This window comes from Dinoponera quadriceps, unplaced genomic scaffold (genome assembly GCF_001313825.1).
Source record: "Dinoponera quadriceps isolate SergipeBrazil2010 unplaced genomic scaffold, ASM131382v1 scaffold2528, whole genome shotgun sequence".
In the NCBI taxonomy this organism is placed as follows: domain Eukaryota; kingdom Metazoa; phylum Arthropoda; class Insecta; order Hymenoptera; family Formicidae; genus Dinoponera; species Dinoponera quadriceps.
Genome location: NW_014556547.1, coordinates 103,014 through 130,752, shown reverse-complemented (window position 1 = coordinate 130,752; position 27,739 = coordinate 103,014). Strand labels below are relative to the sequence as shown.

The following is a 27,739-nucleotide window of genomic DNA, read 5'->3' as shown; positions in this document are numbered from 1 at the left end:
CTTGGCTCCGTCCGATTATCATCTATTCGCATCAATGGGACACACTCTCCCTGACAACGCTTCAATTCGTATGAAAATGTACGAAAATGGCTCGATAGCTGGTTCGCTTCAAAAGAAGAAATGTTTTTTTGTTGTGGCATTCATAAACTGCCGGAGAGGTGGGAAAAATGTATAAATAGCAATGGACATTATTTTGAGTAAAATATTTTTTATCATTTTCAAACAACAGACGTGTAATTTTTACAAAAAAATTCCGGTTTCATACTTCTACACCTGGTATATCCATCAATACAGGTTATGTCAAAATAATTGAATTCGCATTTTTGTTTAATATAAGTTTATCATTCATCCGATAATAATTCGATTTATAAGTGAGCATGGCACACTCGCAAATGTGATTTATATTGCTTTACTGTAGATATAATATGTGACCATTCTTTTAATATATCTTCTGTTTTTGGAAAACTAAATGTAAAATATGGAATTAATAAATTCGACATTTAAAGAAACTATCAACTAGATTAGCAATTCAAAGTATATTTCAAAACATTAGATTACCTAAAGAATGATATATCTTTATTCGATGTCCATTTTTCCTTATAAATGTAACAGTATTTCGCCATTATATAACTTATTAATTTTAAAATAAATATAGCAAAATTATAGAAACTTTGGTTTATGATATGAATTATTTAAGAATTGTTTCTTTTAATACTAATACGACTGACTTTTGGATCGGATTATATCACATCCTCCCCACTCTCGATCACACTGTGAGCTAGATAAAGATGAGAGAGAAACTGGAGACCTCTCTCTCATCCCACAGTTTACAAGAGAGAAAACATTTCAGGTAGTATATATTTCAGTGGTAATATTTAAATAATATCTCCTGTCTGGTTGTGTTCATCTTTATCTTATTTTAGCCTATATAGGGTGTCCCAAAAAAGTTAAGACCCTTAAAAATCTCGAAAAATATAAGTTTTACAGAAAAGTGTTTCAAAATTGTAGGATTTAAAACGGCCTATTTACTGATCTTATCAGTTTGATCTTGGATGGTGTCGCCAAGGTTAGGGCAAGGTCACTTTAAATTTTTTATACGGATCCCGCTATTTTTTTTGCATATTCTTGTAGCTTACCTCGAAAGCTTTTCAAAGCAGTATAATTTTATACACTTTGCAATACCCCTTTCAAAGTTATCGACTCCTTTGTAGATTAGGAACAAAATTCGGCACCATTTGGGACAAAAATGTTGTAACGGAGTGACTTTTTCCATGTAGTCGGGATGAGGCTTGTCGGAGCCCAAAGTTCGGTTGAGGAATGGAAGAGTAGAGAGAGAGAGAGAGTAAGAGATAGAACATTGGTTGTAACCACATTATATTTAGAGGTGTGGTTATATACCACTATTTACAACTTCGTCGCCGAGGGGAAGGGGCTATATACAATGGGGATGAAGCGCCCAGGTGAAGAGCCGGTGATTTTTTACGAACTAGTTGCGTTTACATGCTGTTTCGACGGTTCTCGGCGCCTGACGGTTGGGAGTCCTGGTTGGCACCTCGCTAGCTGGTGTCTCGGCGTGCCGATGCCTGGCCCTGTCCCTTCCGGTCGGCCTGGCGTTGGAGCTGGACGGTCGGTCGGTGGCTTTCCCGTTGAGAATCGGGGATCGGCCTTTTTCGCCGTCGGTGTGTGGGTTGGCACGTGAGGATAGACTCTAGCCCTGGTGCTGCCTGGCGGAGGTTCGGTGCACTATACCCGTGACGGTATAGAGAGGACACCGCTGTTATCGGTCGGTTTACTCTCTTGCTGAAACGGTAGAGGCGATCATCGATGCTGGTCGAACGAGACTCGTTAGTGGAGAGGGCCACACCAATACCGGTTGGTTGACTCTAGTGCAGGAACGGTGGGGAAGAAGCGATCACCGATACCAGTTGATCGAGACTCGTCGATGGAGCTGGGCTGGGCTTCTTCCCTCCCCCCCCCGCCCCGTCATCTCCGGTCGCCTGCCCAATGTTCCACGTGTGGCTTACTTTTGCGAGTTCGCTGGATAATAATTGACGGATCGGTGCGCTGCGCGGCATATTTATAGTCCGCGCGCCTCAGTCTTGCTGGCGAGCGAGTGGGGTCGGGCATATGCCCGCCTAGCGGCGCTCCAACGGTACCACTCGCGGGTGCCTTGCAGTAACATCGTTCTCGCGAGAACGGAACTGCATAAACGCCGCGGCGCCTTCACAGTACTATTCGCCTGGTGATCGGCGAGTAGTCGGCGTGCAATGTTGCGCGCCTTTCGGCCTATGTTGGTGTTGGCCAGGTAACGAGGGCCCTCAGGCACCTCGTTACAAAGTCTCATACCATTTTGCAAATAATACGCAAATTGTGAAGTTATTAATTGAAGATGCTCCCATACACGGCCATTTTTAATCATTGACAATTCGAAATTTTGTGTGTTATTTGCAAAATAGTATATGACTTTTTTGTTCAATTCAACGAGTTCTACACTCCCACGTAGCGGGGGTATTCGGTTCTTAGACACTCTGTGTACAATTATGTATAATTATATTTAATTATCTCCAATTATATATGAACAATTTTTTTCCCGAAAACATAAAATTTGTCGCAACTGGTAAATTATTTTTCTCCCCCGTAAAAATTTTAAGGATTAGGAAAATGACGAAATGGTATTTATTTTTGTGTGAGACAACAATTAAGTTGTAGCCCCTATTTAGTTGAACATAATCGATTATTATTCATCGTCGAAACATTGCACGTATTTTGCAATTTACAATACAATACCTATAATACAAAATATTAATAGTAATTACCTGATAATAATATTAATAATAGTGATAACTGAAATATGAAGAATGACGAAGGGTGAATGAAGAAAAGAGTGGCATTACAAGGATGAGAAGAGGGGGAGGGAGGGGGCGAGGAGAGATTAAACGTAGGTGTGCTAGAAGGTAATAAACAGTGATTCGAAAAATTCAGTCGATCGCAATACGTTTATCGAGTCGCGGCTCTCGATGGCTCTCCTTGGTACTCGTCGTTCTTACATCGGAGCATATATCGAATATCATTCTGAGAAGCGCAACGTGTACCAGTAACAGTTCCTGGTTCCTCCACGAAATTTACATAACCCCTTCTTCCTCGAGTGGAAAATCTCATTGGGTATCTGACTGATCGCCGAGTTGTCGAATTCTTCAGGTTTCCCAATAAATTAGACACAAAGAATATAAAATATATTGGCGCGACGTTTTTATTTTTCTGATCCGGTTGCATCCGATCGACCGATAGTCAACGACTTTATTCAACAATCAAGATGAAAATTCGAACAATGAATGAGGAGCGGAATAATCGTGGGCCCCGAGGGAAGATTCTAATCGGTATCTGCTACTAGTACACATCTGCCTCAGCATATTCTGTATATACGTCACGTGCCCGTGAAGCGCGAATTAATCAGTAACGGGAGTTCCGGTGCGTGATTCTCAAGAAAGGATCAACTTATCCGGTGGAACCGTTAAAGAAAGAGAAAAAATGCGAAGTTTCAAGTTGCGCTACGTGCTTTAATCACTTCGCGTCGCCGGCAATCCGCGCACCGGTCATTTTAACAGTATCTCCGCCACGGAGAGCGCCAAAGTGTTTCTTTCTCCTCGATGAGAGTGGATTTCCCGTCACAGCCAATTAATTCTCGTTACGCGGGCCAGAACAGCCTGTATATATACATATACTATACATATATAAATACTTTACTGGTATGTTTTTTTTTTTAACAAGAAAGAGTTAGATTCGTGTGCATACGCACACAGAGCGGCGAGCTCCATGCTCTTCTCTTTCATTAGGATCAGGACGCTCGTATGTGTCCGGGATCGCGAGGCTCTTGCCCGCGACAGAGTCCGAAATGGCCGATCTCTCTATCAGCCGTGCGAACAGTGTGGAGGAGAAGTAAGGAGCAGGGATGGGAGAGAACAACTAGATTACAAAGTGTGTCCTTACGTAATATAGGCAACGTTAACTTCTCTCTCTCTCTCTCTCTCTCTCTCTCACATATACACATACGTATGCATGAACACACACACACACACACACACACGCACACACTCTCTCTCTTTCTCTCTCTCTCTCTCGCGCGCGCTCTCTCTCTCTGTCTTTCTCTCCTATAAATTTTGATATATTATGACTACTATCTATATATATATATATATACATATATGTATATATATATATACATATATGTATATTACTTTTGGCAGGAATGTCGTAATAATATCTTTGCCGCATTCAATGTGCGCACGGTCGAAGTGCGTGCGCTACTGAATGCCATATGCTGGATCGCGTGTGCCATGTGCATGAAAAAGGAAACTTAAAGCCTCGCCTTCGACCGATCTCATATTTTCATATTGTTTACGAACGTTGTCATGATGCACGCGCGCGTGTATTGCTTTTTACTGACCTGAATTCGCGGGTCGCACTAAATAATCCTACACGAACAACGTGAATTGTCCCATACGGCGTGAATATCCGGCAAATACCTCAGGATATTCGTTGAATATTTAATTATTGCGTTTATCTTTTTGTTCATTATTTATCGCTAAAGAAAGTGAGGTATTTATACAATTTATTATCACTAGGAAATGAGATTTTTAAATTATCATAAATAAATCAGATAAAATATAAAAGAGGCCGATATATCTATATTAAGAAGAACTTACAAAATAAGATATGATTGAAATAACGTTGCCAAATTTTAAACGCGTTATTTTGTATATTCAAGGAATGACCCTCAATATTCACGCTATACTGGATCGCGATGATTGCTTATACATATAAAAAAGCGACGACGAAATATATTGGAGGAACATTTGAGAATGTATTTCCGCGTACAGTACTGACTCGACTTCTCCCGCTGCTTCTCAAGAAATGATGCCGCAACTCATGTGCGCTCACACATATGTATATTACAGAAAATGTGATCTTCCTCCTTAAGGTCCGCAGGAAGGCCCGCAGGAAGATGCGCAGAAAATGACGCAGATGATGATTTCAGGAGAAATGACCGCTTACGTTTACTATAGTGAATGCGGTAAAACAATGAGATATGATGATTGCTCATACCTATATAGAATACTCGAGGATACATTTGCAACGTTACTCAATATAGCATAATATTTACAATATGTAGCATTGTTACCGAGAGCCGTGAGATCCTTCGTTACGTTCTTCGGGCATGAGTTACAGTTGCATCTGCACGGCGATTTTGTTTGCTTTATTATCGACATAACAGGCATGTATGTACATCGGGTAGTGTCGATTGACTTGCACTTGAGGAATTTTGATTCGCGGACTCATCGCAGGAGTTCGAGAATTCGATTCCGATCATCGCAGTGTGCCGATATCCACTCGTAGAGCGACAAAAATCTTTTCTTCGTAATCGCATTTAATATTTAAGCAGTTGACTCTTTATAAGCACAACAAGATGTTAAACTTCATGAACGATATGAACAAAGTTAAGTACAGTTCCGAATTTCCAGGAATTCACTATTCAATTACTGTAGCACGTTAAAAAGTTAGCCTAATTTGCGGTTGATAGACATTATTAATATAGTTACAGATTAATTTGTAGTTGATAACATGATTAATGCCATTAGTTACATCATTAATAAATCATAATTCTACTAAGATGGCAGTCGATTGTATTATTAATCGGTGATCTGCTTTACCATATAATTTCATTATGGAGCCCTTAGGTCAAGGTATGTATAATTATGTTATATCCAATTATTTTACTAAATATAACAAACAAATTTCCCAAGTTAAAATTATCAATAAAGTGTTGTGTTTTGTTTATTTGTAACTTTATTTATTTGTAACTAACCTTGAATTTTAATTATGCTTCTATCAAAAGGTAACGCTTAGTAACAGTTGTTTTTTTATATTTCTAAATCTTCATTTATAATATATTTGAAAACACCTATATATTATAAATGCATAATAGTATAACGATATTGGTAAAGGTTGATAAAACATTTTTTAAATATTTAGGTCCACATGTTTCCATTACACGCAAAAAATTGTACGAAATTTTTAAATCAAAGGATTCTATTCATCCAAGAAGCGTTGCAAGTTGGCTTCAACTATCTCATTTCACTATTTCAAAAATGTTTATCAACGAAGAAGAATGCTCTGAGGATTTTCAAAGATAAAATGCCCGAGGAACTAAATGCATTTACTATTTCACTGCATAAATATTTAACTTTGTATTTTAATCAAACCAAATTTTTGGAGGACAAATATAAANATACTTTGATTTTTAAATTTCGTACAGTACTTTGTATATAATGGAAACACGTGGACCTAGCGATAAAAAGAATAATAATCTTTTACCAATCATTACTAATATTGTTATAATATTCTGAAATCGTCATTAAATGAGGATTTAGAAATAAAAAACAACTTTTACTAAGTGTTAACTTTTGTATGATAGAAACATAATTGAAAATTAAGTATTATTTAGTAACAAATAAACAAAACCATACTTTTATTGCAAATTTTAATTTGAGGTAATTTTTTATCATTATTTAGTAAAATAATTGGTATATAATAATATAACATAATTGTATATACTTTAAACCAAGGGCTTCATAATGAAACTATGTGCTAAAATATGTCATCGATAAATAATACACTGATTGCAATCTTAGCAGAATTATGACTTGTTAATCAAATTATTAACAGCATTAATCATATTTACCAACTATAAATTAAACTATAATCACATTAATAATATTCACCAACCATAAATTAAACTACCTTTCAAACATGCTATAATGATTGAGTGATAAATTATTGGAAATTCGCAATTATAATTAACTTTATTTATATCATTCGTGAAATTTAACATCTTGTTATGCTTATAAAGAATGAAGTATTTAAGCTTTAAGTGCAATTATGACGAAAAGATTTTTGTCGCTCTTCGAGTGGATATTGGTCCGTTGTGCATCGGTGAGAACGATTGAGAAACTGATTTTTGATTGACGATCTCATAGGAGCAGCGCGTATAGATGCAGGAGCACGGCGTGTGAACACGTTTTCGAACTCACTCGACGAGAACGCGGAAGTTTATAGAAACTTCAACGTCTTCCGGCTCAAGGAAGCATTACGCGGATGGAAGAAATATGATTTACTTTACACAGGCTGGAGTAACGATAATACGTTAACCAAGTATAGTGTTGCACGTCTTTGTACAACACGACTACACTTCGCAGGAGGGAAAGCTCGGTTGGTGAAATACCGTATAATCGTAGTTACCGTATAATCGTAACAACGGTAAGATCTGTTTTAATATGTCGTATGTCGGAACGCAGCCGATGCTCCAATGAAAGAATTAATTTTTCGAGAAAGAGTTCTCTTCATTGGACATGACGCCGACACATGATGTATTGTAGAACAGGCCTAATACATAATAGTCTTAATAATTATAATAATATATAATATAGAGAGATATAATAATAATAATAATAATAATAATATATCATAAAATAATAATATAATAATACTAATAATATATTTGCAGTTACAAACTAGAAAGAATCTCTAATGACTTCGCGAGCAGAGCTTTGTGATTAGGCGTTTGAGCAGAGTGTCTAGACACATGTGAGAAGAAGAACACTAATCGAAAAGGAAACAACACGTGTTCGATTAACAACTCATCTGTAACGTGATCTCATCTTCACGTAATCGTCGAAGTCGTCGCGATTGATGCTTCGCCGACGAAAGGCGGTGATGGGGATCAAGAGTGTGCGAGACTGCCGCAATGTTTGCTTAAAATCGGTTTAAAGGCGATTGCGCAATAACTGTAATATTCAACAGTTTCAACTATTAACTTACGCGCAGATACGCAGAGTGACGTCGTGTAAAAGTATTAAACGCACATCATATTTCGATAGAAATGTGAAAAAACCAACCGATATGCATCGCACATTCACGCGTTATAACTCACACACGTATCAAACATGTTGTTTCTCTCTCTCCCTCTTTCTCTCTCCCTCTCCTTCGCTTCCCCTCTCTTACACTCCCTTCCTTTCTTATTCGCATTTCTTTTCCCGATTCAGACAGTGACATAATTGATTTTTGCTCGCCGCTTTCTTCATTTCTTTCTCACTCACTTGCTCTTGGCCTTAGGCCGCTCTTGACGACGCAGCGAATCGGCTTGCGGATCTGTTTGGCGACTTACAGGGAGGAAGAAGTGGACGACTTAAGATCGACCAATCGATCGATCGTGGTGCGCTCGATGCGCTACAAACAACCCTCTACTGCGGTGCAGACGTAAATCGGACGTACGTTCACACACGTGGACTTATAATAGTAAAAACGCGCTTGAATATATATGTATATATATATATATATATACATACATATATATATATATATATATATCTCTCCTCGGTTGTTCAGCTACAATTCCTATACGCTCGAAGATTAAAATACGACTTGCTCGGCGAGAGATTGTCCAAAAGCTACCGCACGTTTTGCTTGAAATGCGACAGCGTATCTGCACGTCGTGGCCAAATATCGACCTTGTCCGCGCAGGATCGATCGTCAACACCGTTCGAGAAGCCGACGATCACTAACCCCGAAGGCGGGAAACCTCTAAATATATTGACTCTGAAATCGTGATTTATCGTTTACATGTTACAGACTCGCGGCTCCTTCTCTCGTCGAGAAATCACGCCGGATGAATCCGCGTGCGTTGCGCAGAAATCAGCGTCCGCTTTTTTCATTTACTGCAATCGTCCGCCACCCGATGCCTTCACTTGGTTCCCAACGACTTTGGGTATCGCGCCGATTATCTTCACGTTATTCTGCGGAGTCTGCTGTTGCTGCATTTGTTGTTGCTGCTGCTGCTGCTGTTGCTGCCGGTTATCACAAAACTGCGGCGGCGGTGCGAACACCACTTCATCCTGGCCACCGGTGGACGGGCCGGCGTTGAATTCTGGCGGCGGCGGCACGAACATATCGTTGTTCTGCTCTTCGGCGTCGGCTTCGATCGGCGGCGGTAACTGGGCCAGGCTGACCGCGTGCCTGGTCAACAGACCGCTGCTGCCGTAGCCTGACCGAATCTTTGGGTTGCCGCTCTCTTTCTCCGCCGAGCCGATGGCCATCAGAGTCGCAGCTGGGTGCTGGTTGCTTTCGTTGGTGAGATTCCGTAGATTGGCGGTGTCGTCGAAACCCATAGGCGGACCCACCGGTACATCTTGATCGGAGCTGACGCCGCTGGAACTGTTGTCTCCGTCCTCGGTGAGCGACTGTTGCGTCTGCTGCAGCAAAAAGTCGTTCGGATGGCTTTTGGAAGATTTAAGCTGCGTGCGCACTTTCTGAATCTCCTCGACACTGAACGAATGCGGCAACGAGCCGCTGCCCGACGAGCTTGAGCCGGATGTATTGGAATTACCCGATGTTTCTCGCGTCGCTTCCAGTTTATCTCGCGCGGCCGCCTTCTCCAATTCTTTCGCGATTTCCGACTCACCGTCCTCGTCTGTCTCGTCCTCGTCCTCTTCGTCGTCATTCTCTGACTCCGAGAGACTGTAATCCGGCTCGGGTATCGGCGGCGCCGAACTAGGCGGTGTGGGCCCGCCGTTGTTGTTGCTGGGAGCCGCGATTGACGAGAGATTCGTGATGGACGAGCTGGCGCTCACGCTCTTCTTCTTGCGCTCGCGAATGCCGGTTATGCTATGACTTCTGTTAGTCTTGAGCGGCTGCGCGTACTGGTTGTTCGCTGAACTGTTGGTGTTCCCATTGGCACAGCTGTTGTTGTTCAACGTTTGTTGGCTGCCGGGCGGTTTGAACGTCGTGTTGGGTGCGCGGAGGCTGTGCGACTTCCTGATGTGCGAGCGAGTCGCCGGTAGGCTACGTGAACGGTATCCGACGGTTTTCATGTCCTCCGGTGAGGCGTACAGCTTCGCGCTGTTCGACGGCCGGAAGCTCGACATCACACCGTAGCCGCTTTCAACTGTCGCCGCTGCTAGTTCTATAAATAGCACCGGATATGACGATATATTGAAATAGCCAGATCGGAAGAGCGAGATAGCTGAAGAACGATCGAATTTACCTTTGACTTGCTGAATATGTGCCATGTTGTCGTAAACGGAAGCCGGCGTGACAACGTCCGGTACGTTTGCGCCGACGTTCACTTTGACAACCTGCCCGACCGGCGGAGGTGGCGGCGGATGGTTCGGTGGTGGTAGCCCGTTTCTACCGTTCAAAGCATTCACGTCCTCCTGGCTTCTGTGTCCCTTCGGAGCCAGGAGGGACGACGATTGCACTTGCACATTAAGGTCAGGCGTGCTATGGAAGTCTCGGTGAAGATCGGAACCGCCGCCCAAGCCACCGAAAAAGCGTACTCTGGAGTGCGACTGCAAACGTAAGGACAACAAGAGGCTCGTATAAGATGCAATTTGTGAACTGGCGTCGTCGCCTTGCTAATTGGACAAAACTCGGAGCGTGAAGATTGTAATTGGATTTGCGATTTGTAACGTTGGGATGAAGGTTGGTGAGATGGACAAAGGTCGATGGAACAATGAAAGAACAGGGGGTGACATTGGAAAAAAAAAATATGACACAAGGACGAAGCGTTTGATTCTGCTAAGCGTGAACTCAAAGCTATCACGTGACTAATGTTTGATAATCCACTACCGTTACTGCCTCTCAGCAAGATGTTAGTGCAATGTTGACGTTTAGGAATATACGGGGGACAAGGAAGAGGAATAAATAGTTACGTTACTGTCGGCCTTCCATGCTCAGAACCGATCCCGAAGAACGACACAAGGAACTAAATGATCGCGACAGGTCAAAGAAAGGCGCAATTGTTAATCATACAAGGCGTGAACACGAAACACTGTAGGTGGCACTTGGCGCTCACGCGAGCGTCAGATCACTTTCGTTTCTTTTTCGTTAGCAAATGACTTAGTCACCTGAAATCATGCAAGCCACGGACGAGCTAGAAACAAAGTATTTTCGATCAGTAATATAAGTAGTGGTCCTCGTCGTCTCGCCCGCACCAGGAACGCCCCTTGTTGTGCACTCGCACTGGCTTGCGCGCAAACTATAACACACATGCAAAAAGAACGACCACCGTTACCATTGCCCAGAAAGGTAGATTCACCGAAAGGGCGAACGCCGGGCGACGCTGGTGGACGCTTTTCTTACGAAGGGTTATCCTTACTCCGGCGGTGTCAACCGATTACTACCAATGAATTACGACATGAGAAACGAGCAGAGAAAGAGAAATATGAATATCGGAGAATAAGAAATATGACCGAAGATAGCCGCCTAGGAGGGGGAGGGGGGGTTGAGTTCAATAAAATACTACTGAATGAAACGAACAAACAAATACGTTAACATCCATTTTTCTAGAGCGGCTTTCGCTCTCGCAAGGGGGCTTAATCGACTAGAGAGGGAGAACACTAAGAACATGTCGAGAAATCGAGAGTAAACGAGAGTGAGCGAGTACGCGAGCTCGTTACTTTGAGAGTGCCACGTCACATGTTCTTACTTTGCCCTTGCGCTTCATTTCCGCCACGCTCGCATACACCCGGCCAGTCTTGGCGGGCGACGATGGATGCGACTTGGTAGACTGACTGACGGTCTGAAAGTGAGAGCTCATCATGGACGAGTTGTACTGACTGCCGGCGCTACCTTGCTGACGCTGAAATAGTTCCTGGAAGAGAAATTAAGGACGAAGCTCAAGCCTCAGTCGTCACGTGCAAATGCCATTCAAATAGTATACAACGAGCGCACGGATTTAGTGATCGAGCAAGGGGGTAATGGTAGCACCGGGCTGCCGAAGGCACAGAGGGGCCATAAGGGATAGTTACTTCGAGTTCCGCGGCGGTGATCCTACTGGAGGTTGGCCTCGACCGGATACTAGCTGTTCGCGGTTGTACCGGCGTGTTTTGCCCAGTGTTCGATCCGGTCGACGACTGTTGCGGCATGTGAATCGATTCCGCACTGCTCGACTTCGCGCCTGTCGAAGCGATCTCGTCACGGTCGTCCCTCTCACCGCCCCCTTCTGCGAGGAAATATGGAAATGATGAAGAACGATATTATGCGCGCGGTATCGTTCGTATGCCAGTCACTCTTTGGCGAGACTCGATCTAATTTCTCACCTAATCCCGCAACCATCGATCGCGCCCTCGCTCGACCTACGCTTAAAGTGGTCTTTGGATCCCTTCGCGGTGGTGCGGGAGCTGGAGATCTGCCAAGCGTACCACCGATCACCACGTTGTTGTTACCCTTGCGCGGTAAAGTTGCGTATTGTCTCTGAATGGGTTGACTAGTTGGCAACGCGGCCGCCGACTGAGAGTTTGGAAGGCTGATCATCGGCGAGACTACGGTCATTCGCACTAACTCTCCCGACTTCCTGATTAAATCGACCACGCGTTCGTGAGAGGCCGTCGTTACGTCCTCGCCGTTAATCTGTAAGATTTGCGTGAAAATGCAACTCGACTGTGGAATACAAAATTGTGCTTCGCCATATTGTAATGAATACTTTCTTGGAAGAAATATCGATTAATTAATAATGAAAGATCTTTTGCGCACTATTCGGGACTAACTCGAGAATCATGCGTGCGAGACTCACCTGAATAAGAAAATCTCCTTTCCGAAGACCCGCCAAATCCGCCACACCCCCTTGATCGACGTCGTCCAGATATTGTAGCGCTGGGTATCTGGCGGATGGCGTCAGTTCCATCAGCGGCGAGGTAGCTTTGGCGCCGCGCAACACGAAACCGAAACCTTTCCTCGAACGATGTAGAACGACAGTGCGGGGCTCCGATGTGACACTGCGGATTCGTATATCAAATCGAGTTACATCGCTCTCTCATTAGCGTGACGTTTCTTAACATGGTCGATCGTCGGTACTTACGGTTTTTTTAATCTAGGCGCGGTCGCAAAATATTTATGCTGCGACTCCCTGCGGCCTAAGACTCGGTTCCGTCCGTCCCTCGCGGACTGCGGGCCCAACGGTATATTCGTGTGACGCAGCCTGACCTCTTGAACGCAATGCGCGGGAAACAGGCCGGTCCCCTGTCCACGGAGGATACCTTCCAAGAGGCCGCAGTCGGTAGCACCGGTGACTGTTAAAAATAAAGAAACAAAAACACGCTTGCTATCAGAAAGATATTGGGCGTTACCTACAAAACAGAAATCGAGAGAGACAGAGGTGAGAGAGCCGGCCATCGTCCCAGATTATGGAACACGACGATTAATTAAACATATCATGTTAATTACGGGGAACATACGTAGAAAATCACAGCACATCGAGAGCGACGTTCAACGTTCACCGTTAACGGGGCTAAACAAGAGTATATGGGAACAGTGTGTTCGGATTGCCTAGGTGGTGTGTACCTTCGAGGATGTCGCCTTGATTGATAGTCAGATGACCGGTGATGCCGCTGTTGTAGCTCTCGACACAGACCACCGTCGTACCCGGAATGGATAACGAATTGGTCGTGTCGGACTGCGAGGTTCCCACTCCGGAACTGTCGCTGATCACATCAGACGCTGTGTCGCCGAGGCTCTTGTCTAGAAATCGACAACGGTCAGGTACTCAGCACGATGCTTCGTTTGGCCTGCGTCGTCTTACTGAGCGGTAAACACCATGCAAGGTCGAAATCTTTAGGAAAGACAGAGGGGCAGAGAGAGAGAGAGAGAGAGAGAGAGAGAACAGAACTGACTGTTAACGCTAAGTCAAAACCTCAACACGTTCACGACTTAAAAAAATCAACTCAACTCGGCTCTGTGGCTAAAGCGCGCTCTACACGACGGTAAAAAGAGCTTTAAATCGCCAGCCGTGTCACATTCGTCCGCATCCTAAGGGCACGGTCTCTAAGAAAATTAAATGCAACGTGTCTCATCTGCCTGCGCGAGACCTCGTTCAGTCCGACAATTTGCAAGGAGGAGCCAACTTGAACTCTCTAATATATCCTCGGGGACATCAAAAAAACGGAAGCATGCACGAACCATCAAAGCCAATGTCCGGGAAAACTCTCTCTCATAGTGTCGCTCGACCACCTTCGCTTCGTCAGTTTTTGGTGGTGATGATGTGCGTGAAACGACGGTGTCATTTGGTAATCACTTGTCCAACGCTTGGACGACGCGTTCTTCGCAACGAACGCGACTAAGCAATGTGACAGGTTCGATAAAGAGACAAGAGGTTACGCTTCCTCGTACCTTTTTTGGCAGCTGACTCTCTAGACGGCCCTCATTTCCGCAGTTTATGGATGAGTCATCGAGGAGCGGATTCCCGATTTCTGGTCCCCTCACTATCGAAGCACGGGCACAGAGGGCAAGGGGGGACATATAGAGAAAGTGAATAGTGTACCTGTGACGATGCTGGCCGAGTCCTCGCCGGATGGCTGATTGCTGCCTTCGGACAAGCTCGAGCTGGCCGAGCTGAAAGGCGCTAAACTCCTGCTGCTCGGCGATGGCGACGGCGGCATCTCCATTGTTCTGTGCATATCGAGGCGGTGCTGCAGCTCGAGCCGGTGCTCTTGCAGCCTCGTCAGGCCCTCCATTCTTAAGTTCTGATAATTCTCCGCGGCTGTCGGTAATCTTGAAATGGTGCGTAACTCTTAGGACACACCGGCGATCGAACCGTGCTTCGCGCCAACCAAGGCGAGATTGACCGCGCGCGAATCGACCTGATCGGAGCGAAGCATCGGGGCGAGCGCAATTGTACTGAATTGAAACGTCGTTCTTCGCGACGACGACGACGACGATGACGACGACGACGAGGAGGAGGAGGAGGAGGAGGAAGAAGCCTCAACGCGAAATAACGTCTAATCGTCTTTGCCGTTCAGCTCAGAGAGAAAAAGAGCGTCGTCCGCTATATCTCGCACGAGTATCCGCTCTCTTTTTCTTTTTTATCCTTTTCTATTTTCTATTTTCACGAATTTCTTACCGCGCTCTCTCCCAGCGATCAGCGGTGGCGGCGGCGGTAGCGGCGGCAATCTCGCTCGCGATTCGGCGCGGATCGCGAAGACGGCCTTATGCTTACCTCGCATTAGGATCTCTCAGGGAGTTCGGGCTCTGGTACTCCGACGTCAGTCGGTGGCCGTCTTGTTCGGACGGTATTCTCGGTAAGTCGTTTCGACTGCTCGACTCTACGGACGGTACTCTGCCGAGGCTTCCGTGATGGTGGCTCGCGCTGGCTGACTCGACACTCGCAACATTGGAGGGATATTGTTCGGTGGACGGTACTCTGCTCAGGCCCGCTGCGACGACCGGATACTGCTCCATGGACGATACCCTAGTCAGCGTATTGGCCGGGTATTGCTCGGAAGTGGACGATATTCTGGCCAGGGTGGGGTCGTATCGCTCGCCGGAGGAGGCTCTGCTCAGCACCCCGTGCTGCGCGTACTTCTCCCCGACTCGGACGAGTGTGCCGCCGCTGGCGGACGATGGAGGTAGTGGTGGATGGTACGGTTGTTCCGTGGACGGTACTCGGTTCAGATTCGCCGCTGCGTATTGCTCAGCGAACTGTACTCTCGTGATACTCGCGTACTGTTCCACCGAGACGGTTCTGGTGAGGGTACCACCAGCAGCGACACTGCTGGCGGCGTTAGACGCCGCGGCGTGCTGTTCGGTGGACGGTATCCTGGTGAGGGTGCCCAGATTATTCGCCGAGCAGCTCGTCGTCATCATCGAGGCGCCGGCGAAAGCCACTGAGCGCCGCTTCGGGTTGTAACGTGGCGGCCCTTTAAACGGTACTGGAAAATCGAGGGTTGCAAGGTTAAGTAAAGAAAGGATTACTTAGCCTTACAAATAGGGGCCCGCGAGACTACGCGCATTTCTCTCGTCGTCTTCTCTCGTGGACGAGACGCAGTTGACGCGAATCCTCAAGGCGATTCAAGCGAGGACGACGTTCAGCGACGTGTTCTTGCTATCGGAACCGCGATTCATGATTTAGAAGGACACAAGGTGGCTAATGACATCAGACCCTAAGCAGCCGGACATTTTTTTCAAAGTGATCGACGCGATATATTTTATTGAACGATGTGAATTTGTGGAAAAAATATGAGCACTTGTGTACAGAATGGTAAATAACAGATGTATTTGGTGCACGCAGCGATATCTCTCTTATCAAACATTAGAATAATTTTTGGTTAAGAGAACGAAATGACGAAAAGTTGTCTCGAATTGCAGTCGATTGATAGGGAAGCGTTTTAAAGACGAAGACAGGGTTTTTCAAATTCAACAAAGTATCTTTTAATTGACTTCTTGTCCGTTTATTTTGATAGAATTTTGAATTCAAGGTTTCACCGAAAAGTTACCGAGATATTTTATTAAAGAAAAATTGGATCCATATTTTAGATAAGAAGATCCTTTCGCTTTTCAGGGAGAACAGTTTTCGCTCTATTCACCAAACACGTCGATCGCTATACGTTCTGCGTAGTTCCGCGTAAATTTGGAATTCCGCATAATCTCAATGAAGTTGATGGAATCTCCTGTTCGTAAGTCGGCAGGTTCCGTAAAGTTATGAGGATAAAGACAAGAAATAAACCGCTTATACCATCTAGAGTTATAGATAATCACATGTACCGAAAGATTCCTTTTCTTACGTATTACGCGTCGTCAGGGGGTTGTTGTTTCGTGACCGAAACAGATATCGAAGAAATCATTTAATCGCCACGTGTTAAATGTCGCGTCGACATTCGTACATTATTATTCGTTTCAACGATGAACGAGCGTGTGAGTCGCGCGTAACATCACACATCGCGTTCAAGCGAAGAATTCGTTCGGGACCAAAGTTTCGTTTCACGATCGATCTTCGTGTCACGGACGATTGTTGCACGAGATTTTTGCAAAGCGGATTTACAAGCGGTCGCCGTCGCACACAAGCACGCCCGCACGCACGCACACCACGCGCCACGTTTAATGTTACTTCACGATAGCAACGACGATGGTTATTGGCTGCCTTCCCCATCGGCAATCTCGGACAATCAGAAACTGCTCTTCGTCGTTTCAAGTACAAGATATGACGAAACCGACAGAAGGTGAAAATTCGTGGCGTTGTTCTTCGAGTTACGTTAATAGAAGAAATCGCGGTCTTCGAACTGCAAAACAGCTGGCAATAAAAAGCCCGCAAGCGTTAATCCTGAAGACGAAAATAAATATTGAAATACTTTACGGTCATTACGTTTGAAGTAGGCTTCACTTTAATGGAATTTTAATTTGATATTTAATCAGCGAGATATCAAACATTAAGACAAGATGCTTGATATCGTAGTAAAGGGTGTAGCTTTTTCTCGTCGAGAGCAACGCCATGTCTTACACCAATCGTCTGGGACACTCTGTATAGACAGGAAAGCAGTGGAAAGCAAGGATAACGGACTCCATCCCCGTTGCGTTGTATCCATTTTGTGCGATACAATGTGCTCGAGATTACGGGTAGTAGTAAGTCTCGCCGGAATACGTCATGTGCATCATACGATTGACGTCGCCGTCGGGTCGTCGGGTTTTACGGAAAACGTGTCTCTTCATGTTTCTAGTCTCCAGGGATGCCGACGACCCGCAAGGCCACGTGGATTCACAACGTATTTCGAACTACCAAACATTACTAATCAAGACATTCTTGCAAATTCAATGCTGCCAGATAAAATGATCACGCGACGCGTAACGATCACATGTACAGGTGTGTTCAGTATCGCGAAAGTTATTTTTTTGCATTCGTTTAAATTATAGATACGCTCATCGCGAAATGAAATTTTCCTATCGGGAAGAAATACCAAGGGTTGATTCTTTTTCATTATTGAATTTAATATGTGAATTAGAAAATTAAATGTATAATATAACACAATATAATGTAAGTTGCTTTTTTTAACATAGAAGTTTCTGAAATCCGAGATTTCATGGTACCAGATTTTTAAAAGATTCAAAGTTTATTCATTTGCAAATATTACATTTGTCGAAATTCAATTTTCCGTAGTGACATAACACACGACCTCGCGACATCTCATTATCAGCAGCACCGATCCATTCGACAGTGATCCAAAGATACGGTACCATTAGTTACTGGAAAGCAATCTATCGAAGGGTTGTATTGTTACTTCTCCTCGTTATTCACAAATCGACGCCATACACGACCATCACCACCAAAAATCCCATGACAATATTGTAATCTTTACGTACTCGTCACACAGCATACATACATAGACACAGGATACATGGAATCACATTCACGATACGTATGAGTGACACTCACAATATATACCGGGTCTCGTACACATACAGTTCCCGAGGTTCACCTCCTCTAAGTAGTTACCACACGACAATCGGAACCCGCTACCCGCTAACGTCTACGTCTACTCACAGGAGAAAAGTAAAGTGCACATGCCTCATGCCTTGCTCAGCTAATCATGCCATATAAATAAATGTTTGCGCAGTATATCAGTAGATCACGATTTCATTATCAGATAACCGCGCCGGTTGTCGCGATCTCCGTTACGTCATCACGGCTGCGTCATTCTTTTTGCTTTTCCGATCAAACAATCGCGGGTAATCTTCATTAAGCAATGGAACATATATACGATATCGGCGATAACACTCGTCATAGTTGACATTTAAAAGCCTTCAATGAGTTATCCCACGATGAGTTGTTCCACGTTCGCGATACGATCTCGAATTATAGGAAAGCCTTCGAAACCCGCGTCGTATCAGGTTGTTGCGATTGAACTTCAATGTCGTAGTATTGATAAAGAGAGAGAGAGAGAGAGAGAGAGAGAGAGAGAGAGAGAGAGAGAGAGAGTTTCGGGCTAATCTAATAAAAGCACGTTCGTAAACGAGGGATTTGAACCTAATTATGCCGACGAGGTCGCGCGGGTGTGGCGAATAAATATGAGAAAATCTTAGTAAATAAAATTACGATTATTGGTCTTCTAGCAAATACAGTATGTTCCATTTATGATTTCGGAAGAAAGGTATATATTGGTTACCGTCGTTGCGCGCGGAGATTCGCGAGAACGGACGGAACAATGTCCGGAGATGGGAGAGAGAGAGAGAGGGAGAGAGAGAGAGAATGAGTAAGAATGCGCTGGAGAAGGTAGACGAAGAAGATCGCCAACGTCTGTCGTTTGTTCTTGCAGCATCATACCTCGACCTCTCCTCGAGCGAGTCTCCCTTCTCGCGCAGCACTCCCGCGCGCTTCCCTCTCCTCTCTCCCCTTCCCGCTTTCGCCGAGCAAGAGCCCGACATTTTTGACATCTTGTGACGTCCATAACTCACCGACTTCCTCTGGCTGATAGTTCTTGATAACTTCGGCGAGCTCCATGTTGCCTGCGATTACGGCAACTTGGTACGGCGTTTGGTTCGCGTAGTTCAGGCTATCCTTCTGCGCGCCCCTGAAGAGTAGCTGACGTATGCACGAGGCGTCAGTGTTATTCACCGCACACACGTGCAACGGCGTGTTACCGGATGCGTTGCGCGCGTTCATGTCAGCGCCGTAGAAAAGCAGGTGGTCCAGATGCTGCACCAGATTGTTGCGACATGCCTGCGGACGACCGCGTGTGTATTAAGCGCGGAAATTGTTCGAAGGAATTAACTCGGGAGTAGTCACCTTACTTTTCCTTTCACGTAAACGATCACCTGGGGTCATTTTAGACCCTAATTAAAATATCACATATTATTAACAAAATATAGCATATTATCAATTGCTCGATTATTTATTATTATTTGGAGTTGTAGGTATAGATTTTTCTCGCTACTTTTTGAAAACAAATGAGGAGAAACTAAAAGATATAAGAAACGGAAAATAAATATATCAAATATTTTGTGACAGTATTTTTAATAAATGAAGATATCAATCTAAAAAAAAAATTTTTTTTATGACTTGTTTTCGATAGGATAACATATTTAAAGGTTCGAAAAGAATAATTATTCAATACAATTGGAAATATTTAAATAGCATTCATTTTATAAGAATTGAAGTAAGGCTAAATCGCGATACAGAATTACAGTAATATTGATTCAGGAATGTGAAAAATGATTAATTTTTATATTTATTTATTATGTTATATAAATGCATAACATAAAAAAGATTTCTAAACAAAACACTATAAATTTTTAAGGATATAGATATTTAACATTGAAATATAGTTTAAAATCTTCATTTCATTTATAATAAATGTTAATATTAACTTTATATGTTAATTTTAAATAATAAATATAAATGTTAAATATATAATAATTGCATTTCTGCTTATTTTTCTGGACATTTCTACTAGTCAGTATTAAATGTAATGTAAATGTTGCTTGGTATTTATTGAGTATAGATATATATAACCTCATTCAAACTTATTATTACCTTGTATACAAAATATGAATTTTTACCATGCTTGATTAATTTTGTAACGTAAACGACCACCTGGAGTCGTTTTGTATCCCAAGGAAGTTTTACAAATGTATATTATGAATAAGATGGGTCATAGTCAATTTTTGTTGCACAGGTTGCAGGTTAGGTCTCTAAATGTTTAAATGAAAGGTAAATATGGGTTCCCAACTAGTAAAAAAAAAAAAACTCACCACGATGTGAGCTTCATTTTCTGAATGTTGGGGTTTGAAATGACTCCAAGTGACTATTCCCGGGTTAATTGCATTTTTCTTCGCGATCTCTTGCGTATATCGCGATGCGCTGATGCGAGTATTCCTTTCCGTGCATATACGCATGCGCGCATGCGTGCGCGTAAAAGTCCATGAATGAAATTACAACACAGGCGAGGATTTATTTTTTGAGGGAAGCCACGAGACTTGAAAAAAACCATAAGAGTTCTGATTAAAATGCATGTATAACTTTCATTAATTTACTTTATTTAATTTTAACTTTTATCAATTTATAACTTTTCATTAATTTATTATCAAAAATTAATAAAAATTGATTTGATATACATTACGAGAAGACATTAGTCACAAGTGACAAAGTGACATACAGTGCTTGAATTTTATTAATAAGTGATAAGGAGATAAGTAGTATACAATTAGATTTCATCGAAACCTATTGACTCATATGAAAAGAATGTCGGCACGGAAAGGCTCTCGCCGCTATTCATTCTTCATCGTTATTTCGACATCAGTTTCTTATTGAAAGTAAATAATGAAAGGAAACGAGCGAAACCTGATGAACTTCCTGCCAGCCCTGGAGATCCTGTGCTCCTATCGTCGCGTGATCGTGAAGCAACGTTTCGCAGAGCATCGGATCGGTCTTACAAGTAACGCTGTAATAAAGCGGTGTAAGGCCCTTTGTATCTTTGTAATTCGGACTGGCGCCCAGTTCTAGAAGCGTTTTCACCGCCTCCAAACTGTTCCTTTCGACAGCGCGGTGCATCGCCGTCAGGCCCTCTTTCGTTCGATAATCTAGCAGAGCGCCGCCGTTAACCAATGCAATTATAACCTTTGACGGTTTTTTTAAAGTCGTCGCCAAAGTCAACGGTGTCTCTAAAATTGCAAATAAAAAGACCGAATTTAATGGTAACCGCTTTGAATAATAACTCGTTACGTTTCGTGGACATAAAAATGGGAAACATTTTTTAATTTTGCGTCACTTGCGTATGACAATACACTATCAAAATTAAATCTTGAGATATTGATACTTGAATTGAGTAAAATTGTATAAGCTTTATAACAATTTTCACATTGTGGAACATAACGGGCTGATTGGTAAAAATTGCGATTGATCGTCTGTGACTCTTTAAATTTCTTCGAGTGAAGTTTCACTCGAAACGTAGAGTGACAACTGAATCATTCGGATTCAAGTTATTTTTCACTCGTATCCACGAATTCTCCACTTGGAACTGTTGAATGAATGTTTTCACTTCAAACTGAAGAGTAAATCTGAAGAGTGAATCTGACGTATATCACTCCCATACAGCACAAGATTGCGGACACATTGCAGCAATATTTTCCTGTAAGATTGCAATATTGCAGGAACATTATGAAATTTTGCTACAACGTTGCTATGACATTGCAACAACAGCAAATGTCCGCTCATAGAAATATTGCAACGTAACATTGTAGAAATATTACAATATAATATATAATATATATGTAATAATATTTTGTGTGATTTTTTAGGCTTCAGCGGTGTGAATAAATATTGAATTTGGTTTTTGAAATAGGTTCATGGATTTATTTCCGACATTTCTTGAACACTTAAGTTAATTTCTTCAAAATGAGGTGCGACCCGAGATTGCAAGTTGATCTCGAGTTATTCCTCATTCTGAAGAAGTGAACTGAAATATTTATGAAACATCGGAAATCCTTGAAGCGTTAATTCAAAAATAAAATTAAATACTTTGTGTATATATTAGGAGATAAATTTAATTCCTGCAGTTTTCTCGTCTCCAAAATGGATTTATTTTGAAGGGAAGATGAATGAATACCTTAATCAAAGTAATTTCCTCCATTTTCTACTACTTTTTCTCATTAATCCGGCAACAGGGCAACCGCATGACAGTAGAACGTCTTTCGAGGCGATCCATTCATCCACCCATTTTTGAACTTCTTCGTAACTGGAGAAGTGTGTGTCCGTAAGTGCATGTTGCATCGACTGGAAAAGATGGTAATCCGACGGTGCTGTCTGGAAAGTATGCTGGATGCGGGAGAACTTCCATTCAAGCAAGTAGAAGTGTCTGCTTCACGCTTTTCGCAACATGCGGTCGAGCGTTATCATTCAAAAGAATGACTTTGCCTCGATTGTTGGCTACGAATAAACTTTTTTGCGCCAACTCGTCACACAATCGGCATAATTGCTGTTGGTAGCGATCAGCTGTAACGATTTCATTTGGGCACAAGAGCTCGTAATATAATACACCGTCTTGGTCCCACTAAATGCAGAATAAGGTTTTATGCCCATGAATAATAACTCTTTGACGTTGAAGTGGTTGGTTGGCCAGGGTTCACCTATGATTTCCTCCGCTTGGGGTTATCAAAATAAATCTATTTTTCCGGTCATACGCCACAAAAAACTCTTTTTTCTTTGCCTGGCAAGCAAAGAAATCGCGATAGACAAACGATTTAAAATGGCAATTTCTGACAACTCATGTGATAGCTATCTCTTTTTCTTATGAATTTTTCTCATGACATGCAAGCGTTTTGAAATGGCCATTGCAATCACATTTATGCAATAACATTAATGCTTTCGACAATTCTAAAAGCGTTTGAGCTGTATTCTCATTGAGCAATTCTTGCGCCTCGATATCTTCATATTTTTTCGGCTGTCCAGGACGTTCTTTGACTCTCACATCAAAATCACTGTTTCGAAAGCGTTCAAATCAAACTTTACATGTTCTTTCCGATGGAATTTCATCACCATACACTTCGGATAATAAGTGACGTATTTCAACTGCGGTTTTCTTGAGGTCGAAGTGAAGAAGCACATGTCAGAAAAACAGCTTATCGCGCTTCATTTTCAATCGATTTGAAAATCTCTTTGGCGTCGAGAAATCTAACCTGTGAGGACTGAATCGCTTTCAGCAATGTCTAAACTACAAAACATGCGACTTCACCGTTGAAACTTGCCAGCGTTGGAGCCGGCACTTTCTAGTAATGCGCGGCAGGAATTAAGTTTACCACGTAATATATGTGTTGACATAATAGCCTCGATATAAAAAGTTAAACCATTCTAAAACGCATGGATTTGTTAACGGAAGTTTTAGAATCGTACAATTTCGTGATTGAAAGTTATTATATCGACCTACATGTTGTACTATAAGTATTATGTTAGAAATGAATCTGTGTGTGCGCGCACACGTGTGGGTGTGTGTGTGTGTGTGGTATTTTAATCATACATATAATAGTTTGAATTATAATACATATATATTTATTTATAGTAATATGCGTATGTGAGATGAATAAATAATACATCAAATTTGTTATATGTATAGGTTTTTCAATGTTTAGTCTTAATATTGTAAATTGATAATTTACATTACATATTTTGAATTTCAAAATAGCTTGAACACTCTTTTTTAATGCAGTTTGGAATGTAATTGATAATTATAATTGGATAATTGATCCAATTCAATGTACGTAATATTAACTATAAATTTTCGGTATTAATAGGGAATATTAAAACATAACGTAATATATGCACCGATCACAAATTACAATATCATGCCACTTTAACAATATTTTGAAATATTGCTACAACATTATTGAAGTGATATTGCAAAATAATATTTTTGCAATGTCTTTGCAATATTGCACTGCAATATACAATGTTACAGCGTTGCAGCAATGTTACTACAAGCCTCTGTGTCATACGCATTGAGAAACTCATTTAGTTGAATTAACTAAATTCTTGTTTGACTATGGGCAAACAAATTTTTTGATTGTAAGAACCAAAGTATGGTTGTCTAAACCGAAGGGTTGGTTCTCTGAAGTTTCAAAGGTTTCAAAGAACCAAGCTTTTGGTTCAGAGAACTAAACCTTGGTTTTAATAACTAAAAAATTTGTTTGCCCATAGTCATCAAACAAGAATTTAGTTGATTCAACTAAATGGGTTTCTCACTGTGGGCTGTCATGGAATCAAATTCACTCTATTGAAATATTCACTCGTGTTGAGTTAAAATTCACTATAAGTTCGGGTAAAACATTCATTTTTGCGATTTTGAGTGACAATATTTTCATTATCGCTTAGAGTGAAATTACTGCCATTTTTCACCTGTTTTTAGTGATATTCCGTTCGGAGAGATTTAAAGAGAACTGTGTATGTAAATTTTTTCCAACATGACCGAATATGTACATGCAAAAAAGTTTAGTTAAATTATCCAGAAAGGAAACAACTAGATGTATTTTAATCGAAAGTAATAAAATTGTCGGTCATAGTAAGAACCACATTTGAGCCATAAAAACCAGAAATTTTGCTCCCTTCAACCAGAACGCATCTGGTTGTTCTCTTTCTTTAATTTAACCAGATGATTAATGTAACCAGATTTCCTTTCTGTATATACATAGCAGTTACCTCCGGTCTCTTGACAATGGAAATTAGGATCCAACCCCTTGCTGCACATCTTCGCGATCTTCTCGACCTGACTGCTCGCCACATAATCCAGTAACCTTCGTAAATTCGTCCTGGTGTGCATAGCCTTGAGCTGCTTTTCATCCAAATGCAACATCTTGTACACCCGCCTTTTGTACTTGAGCTGTAATTCATTTCGAGATAATAACTTACATAAACTCGAAATAAAATCCGCGCCATTCGTTCAGATGGCCATTTAAGCAAACGCAGAACGTTCGTATAGATAGTAGTGGCGCATTGCTTTTCATCTCGCCAACGTAAAAGCGTGAAATTTATTACTCTAGCCGGTCAACTAATTATTTTTGCGGCGACGCGCGTATCTCGCGTGGCGCAACTTAGATGAAGCCGCAAATTACTTGCGAAAGTGAAATATCCAAGATATTTCAGCCCGCCAATCATCGTGTGCATTAACAATATTGATCCGCAATAGCTCGGTAGTACTTATATAAATATATCGGCGAGACAGTATCGCAAATGGATATTAAGTAAGTATATCTCATCGTCGTCTCACCTAGAAGGCTATGTAATTGCCTTTTCTTATAACCTACTATTAATACGTTCGTCACATATATTTTTCTGTTATCTATGAATATATAATATATTGGACGTAATATAAAATGTGTATAAAATACTAATACTTTACCTTCGGGAAATCGAACTCTCTCTTTCTCTCTCTCCCCCTCTTTCTTTCTATCCTTATCAAAAATTCAATCTGAAGCTGTCAATTTGAAGCTTGCACATTCCATTTTTTTCATGCTTATTTAAAATTTCAACAGACATTTTTGTCAAACGGAAATATCGCGGGAATTAATAGAAGAAACGTTCTATCGATTATTTCTCATTTTACTGATCCCAGTGGCATCTTCAATCAATCTGACAGATAGATAGCGATCTCCATTCAGTAGCTCCCGAATTATCTCAACGTTTTCGTCAATTCGGCTCGTTGATGGCCTCCCGCTGCGCTCGTCATCCTCCCGCGATTCACGTCCCTTCTTAAACCGGTCGAACCACACGTGAACACTTACTTTCGATGAGACTTCATCCCCATAAGCCTCCCGCAATAATTCCAAAGTCTGGGTGAACGTTTTTCCCAACTTTACATAAAATTTAATGTTCGCTCTTTTCTCGATTGACATTTTATGACGAGGGTGAAAAACACGCAATCGGTTTTTTCGAGGTACTAGTGAACCAAATGAACGAACAAGTTTGACGTTGTACATATAAACAAAGCTTCTACGAACATAGTCCACTATCGATGCGACAGATGGCGCGATATGTACCGTCGGTACGAAAAAGTTCCGGGATTTTTGGGACACACCATGTACGTGCCGTTTTGATCCACTACGTTTTGCCATCTTTAAAATAGCTTCATGATTCCATCTTCCTACAAGTTAGCATCTTTCTGGGTGATGAATTGGCCCAGGTGATTTTTACAGGCTTCCAAAGAATTGAAGTTCTTCTTATTAAGAGAATTTTGAGACTGGAATAAGAGGTATCCAAAAGTGTAATGTCAGATAAGTGTAGCGGGTGAGGCAGGACATCCCAGCTAAGTTACATCAATTTTTGTCGAGTCTGCAAGGAGTCTGAAGTTTGGCGTTGTCTTGATAGAAAACGACACCTTCCTGATTGTCCGGACGCTTTTCATCGATTGCTGCTTTCAATCGGCCTAATTGGGAACAATACTTATCTGAATTCAATATCTGGTTGTGCGGAAGGATAATATATGATGCCCTTCCAATCTCATCAGATCCACAGCATTATCTTCTTCGGAAGCAGATTAGCTTTTGGAATGATTAACGGTGGTTCATTTCGTTTTTCTCAGAACCTTTTTCGTTCCACATTGTTGAAAACAATTCATTTTTCATCGTTTTCGTTGCGTTTTACAAATCTACTAGGGATATTTGGAAAGTTGGTATATCATTTCGAAGCTGTCATCAGCGAAAATGGTACTATGATAGTTTTTTTTGATAGTTTCTTTTATCTGCGATATATTATCGCGATATATACCGTGGTAAATATCAGATATAAGATTGGCCCTAGGATGCTACCTTACGGAACTCCCGCTCTTATTGGATAGAATGTAGATTTAGCTTTCCCATACTTTATTCCGAACTTACGTTCTGAAAGATATGACTCCAGTATTTTGCAATAATTTCTTGGTAGCATCTTACTCAGCTTAAACATAAGTCCCTTATGCCATATTCTATTGAATGCCTGCGCAACATCCAAAAATACCGTTGAGCAGTACATTCCTTCCTCGAAAGCTTTCTCAATTATTGAAATTACCCTATGTATTTGGTCGAGTTTAGGTAATAGTTGAGTGCTGATTACGGAATCTAAATTGATGATTTGGTATTTTTAACAATGGCTTAAGTCATTTGAGGAGTAATTTTCCAAATAGCTTTGATATTATCGGAAGCAGCGAAATTGGTCTGTATGATGTTACTTCTTCGACAGATTTGTCGGGTTTATTTATCATAATAACCTGCATTGTTTTAGAATTACCAGGAACATATTCCAATCTAATGCAAGCATTAAAGATATACATGATGAACACAACCGTCTTTTTTGATAATTCTTTGAACACTCTAGGTGGTATTTTATCAATTCCTGGTGCTTTTTTCATGTTTATATTTTTGTCAATTTCTTGCGCAATCTCAGCGGGCGTCATGAGTTTTACAT

At 41.9% G+C, this 27,739-nt stretch overlaps 1 protein-coding gene across 2 annotated transcripts in view; it reads right to left on the bottom strand.

Annotated features, from left to right (window-relative positions):
* Positions 1-4,161: 4,161 nt before the first annotated feature.
* The window catches only part of LOC106747839 (SH3 and multiple ankyrin repeat domains protein 1), a 124,899-nt gene continuing 101,321 nt past the window's right edge, over positions 4,162-27,739 (bottom strand). For both annotated transcript variants that reach the window (XM_014625766.1, XM_014625767.1), the window contains 13 exons: positions 25,001-25,181; positions 21,155-21,474; positions 19,270-19,534; positions 15,044-15,755; positions 14,369-14,598; positions 13,393-13,569; positions 12,911-13,121; positions 12,626-12,827; positions 12,153-12,462; positions 11,862-12,055; positions 11,540-11,704; positions 10,097-10,400; positions 4,162-10,015 (listed from right to left, as the gene is read on the bottom strand). In XM_014625766.1, the coding sequence (XP_014481252.1) occupies positions 8,769-10,015; positions 10,097-10,400; positions 11,540-11,704; positions 11,862-12,055; positions 12,153-12,462; positions 12,626-12,827; positions 12,911-13,121; positions 13,393-13,569; positions 14,369-14,598; positions 15,044-15,755; positions 19,270-19,534; positions 21,155-21,474; positions 25,001-25,181 (4,518 nt within the window). In that variant the 3' untranslated portion in view covers positions 4,162-8,768. The remainder of the gene's footprint in view (positions 10,016-10,096; positions 10,401-11,539; positions 11,705-11,861; positions 12,056-12,152; positions 12,463-12,625; positions 12,828-12,910; positions 13,122-13,392; positions 13,570-14,368; positions 14,599-15,043; positions 15,756-19,269; positions 19,535-21,154; positions 21,475-25,000; positions 25,182-27,739) is intronic.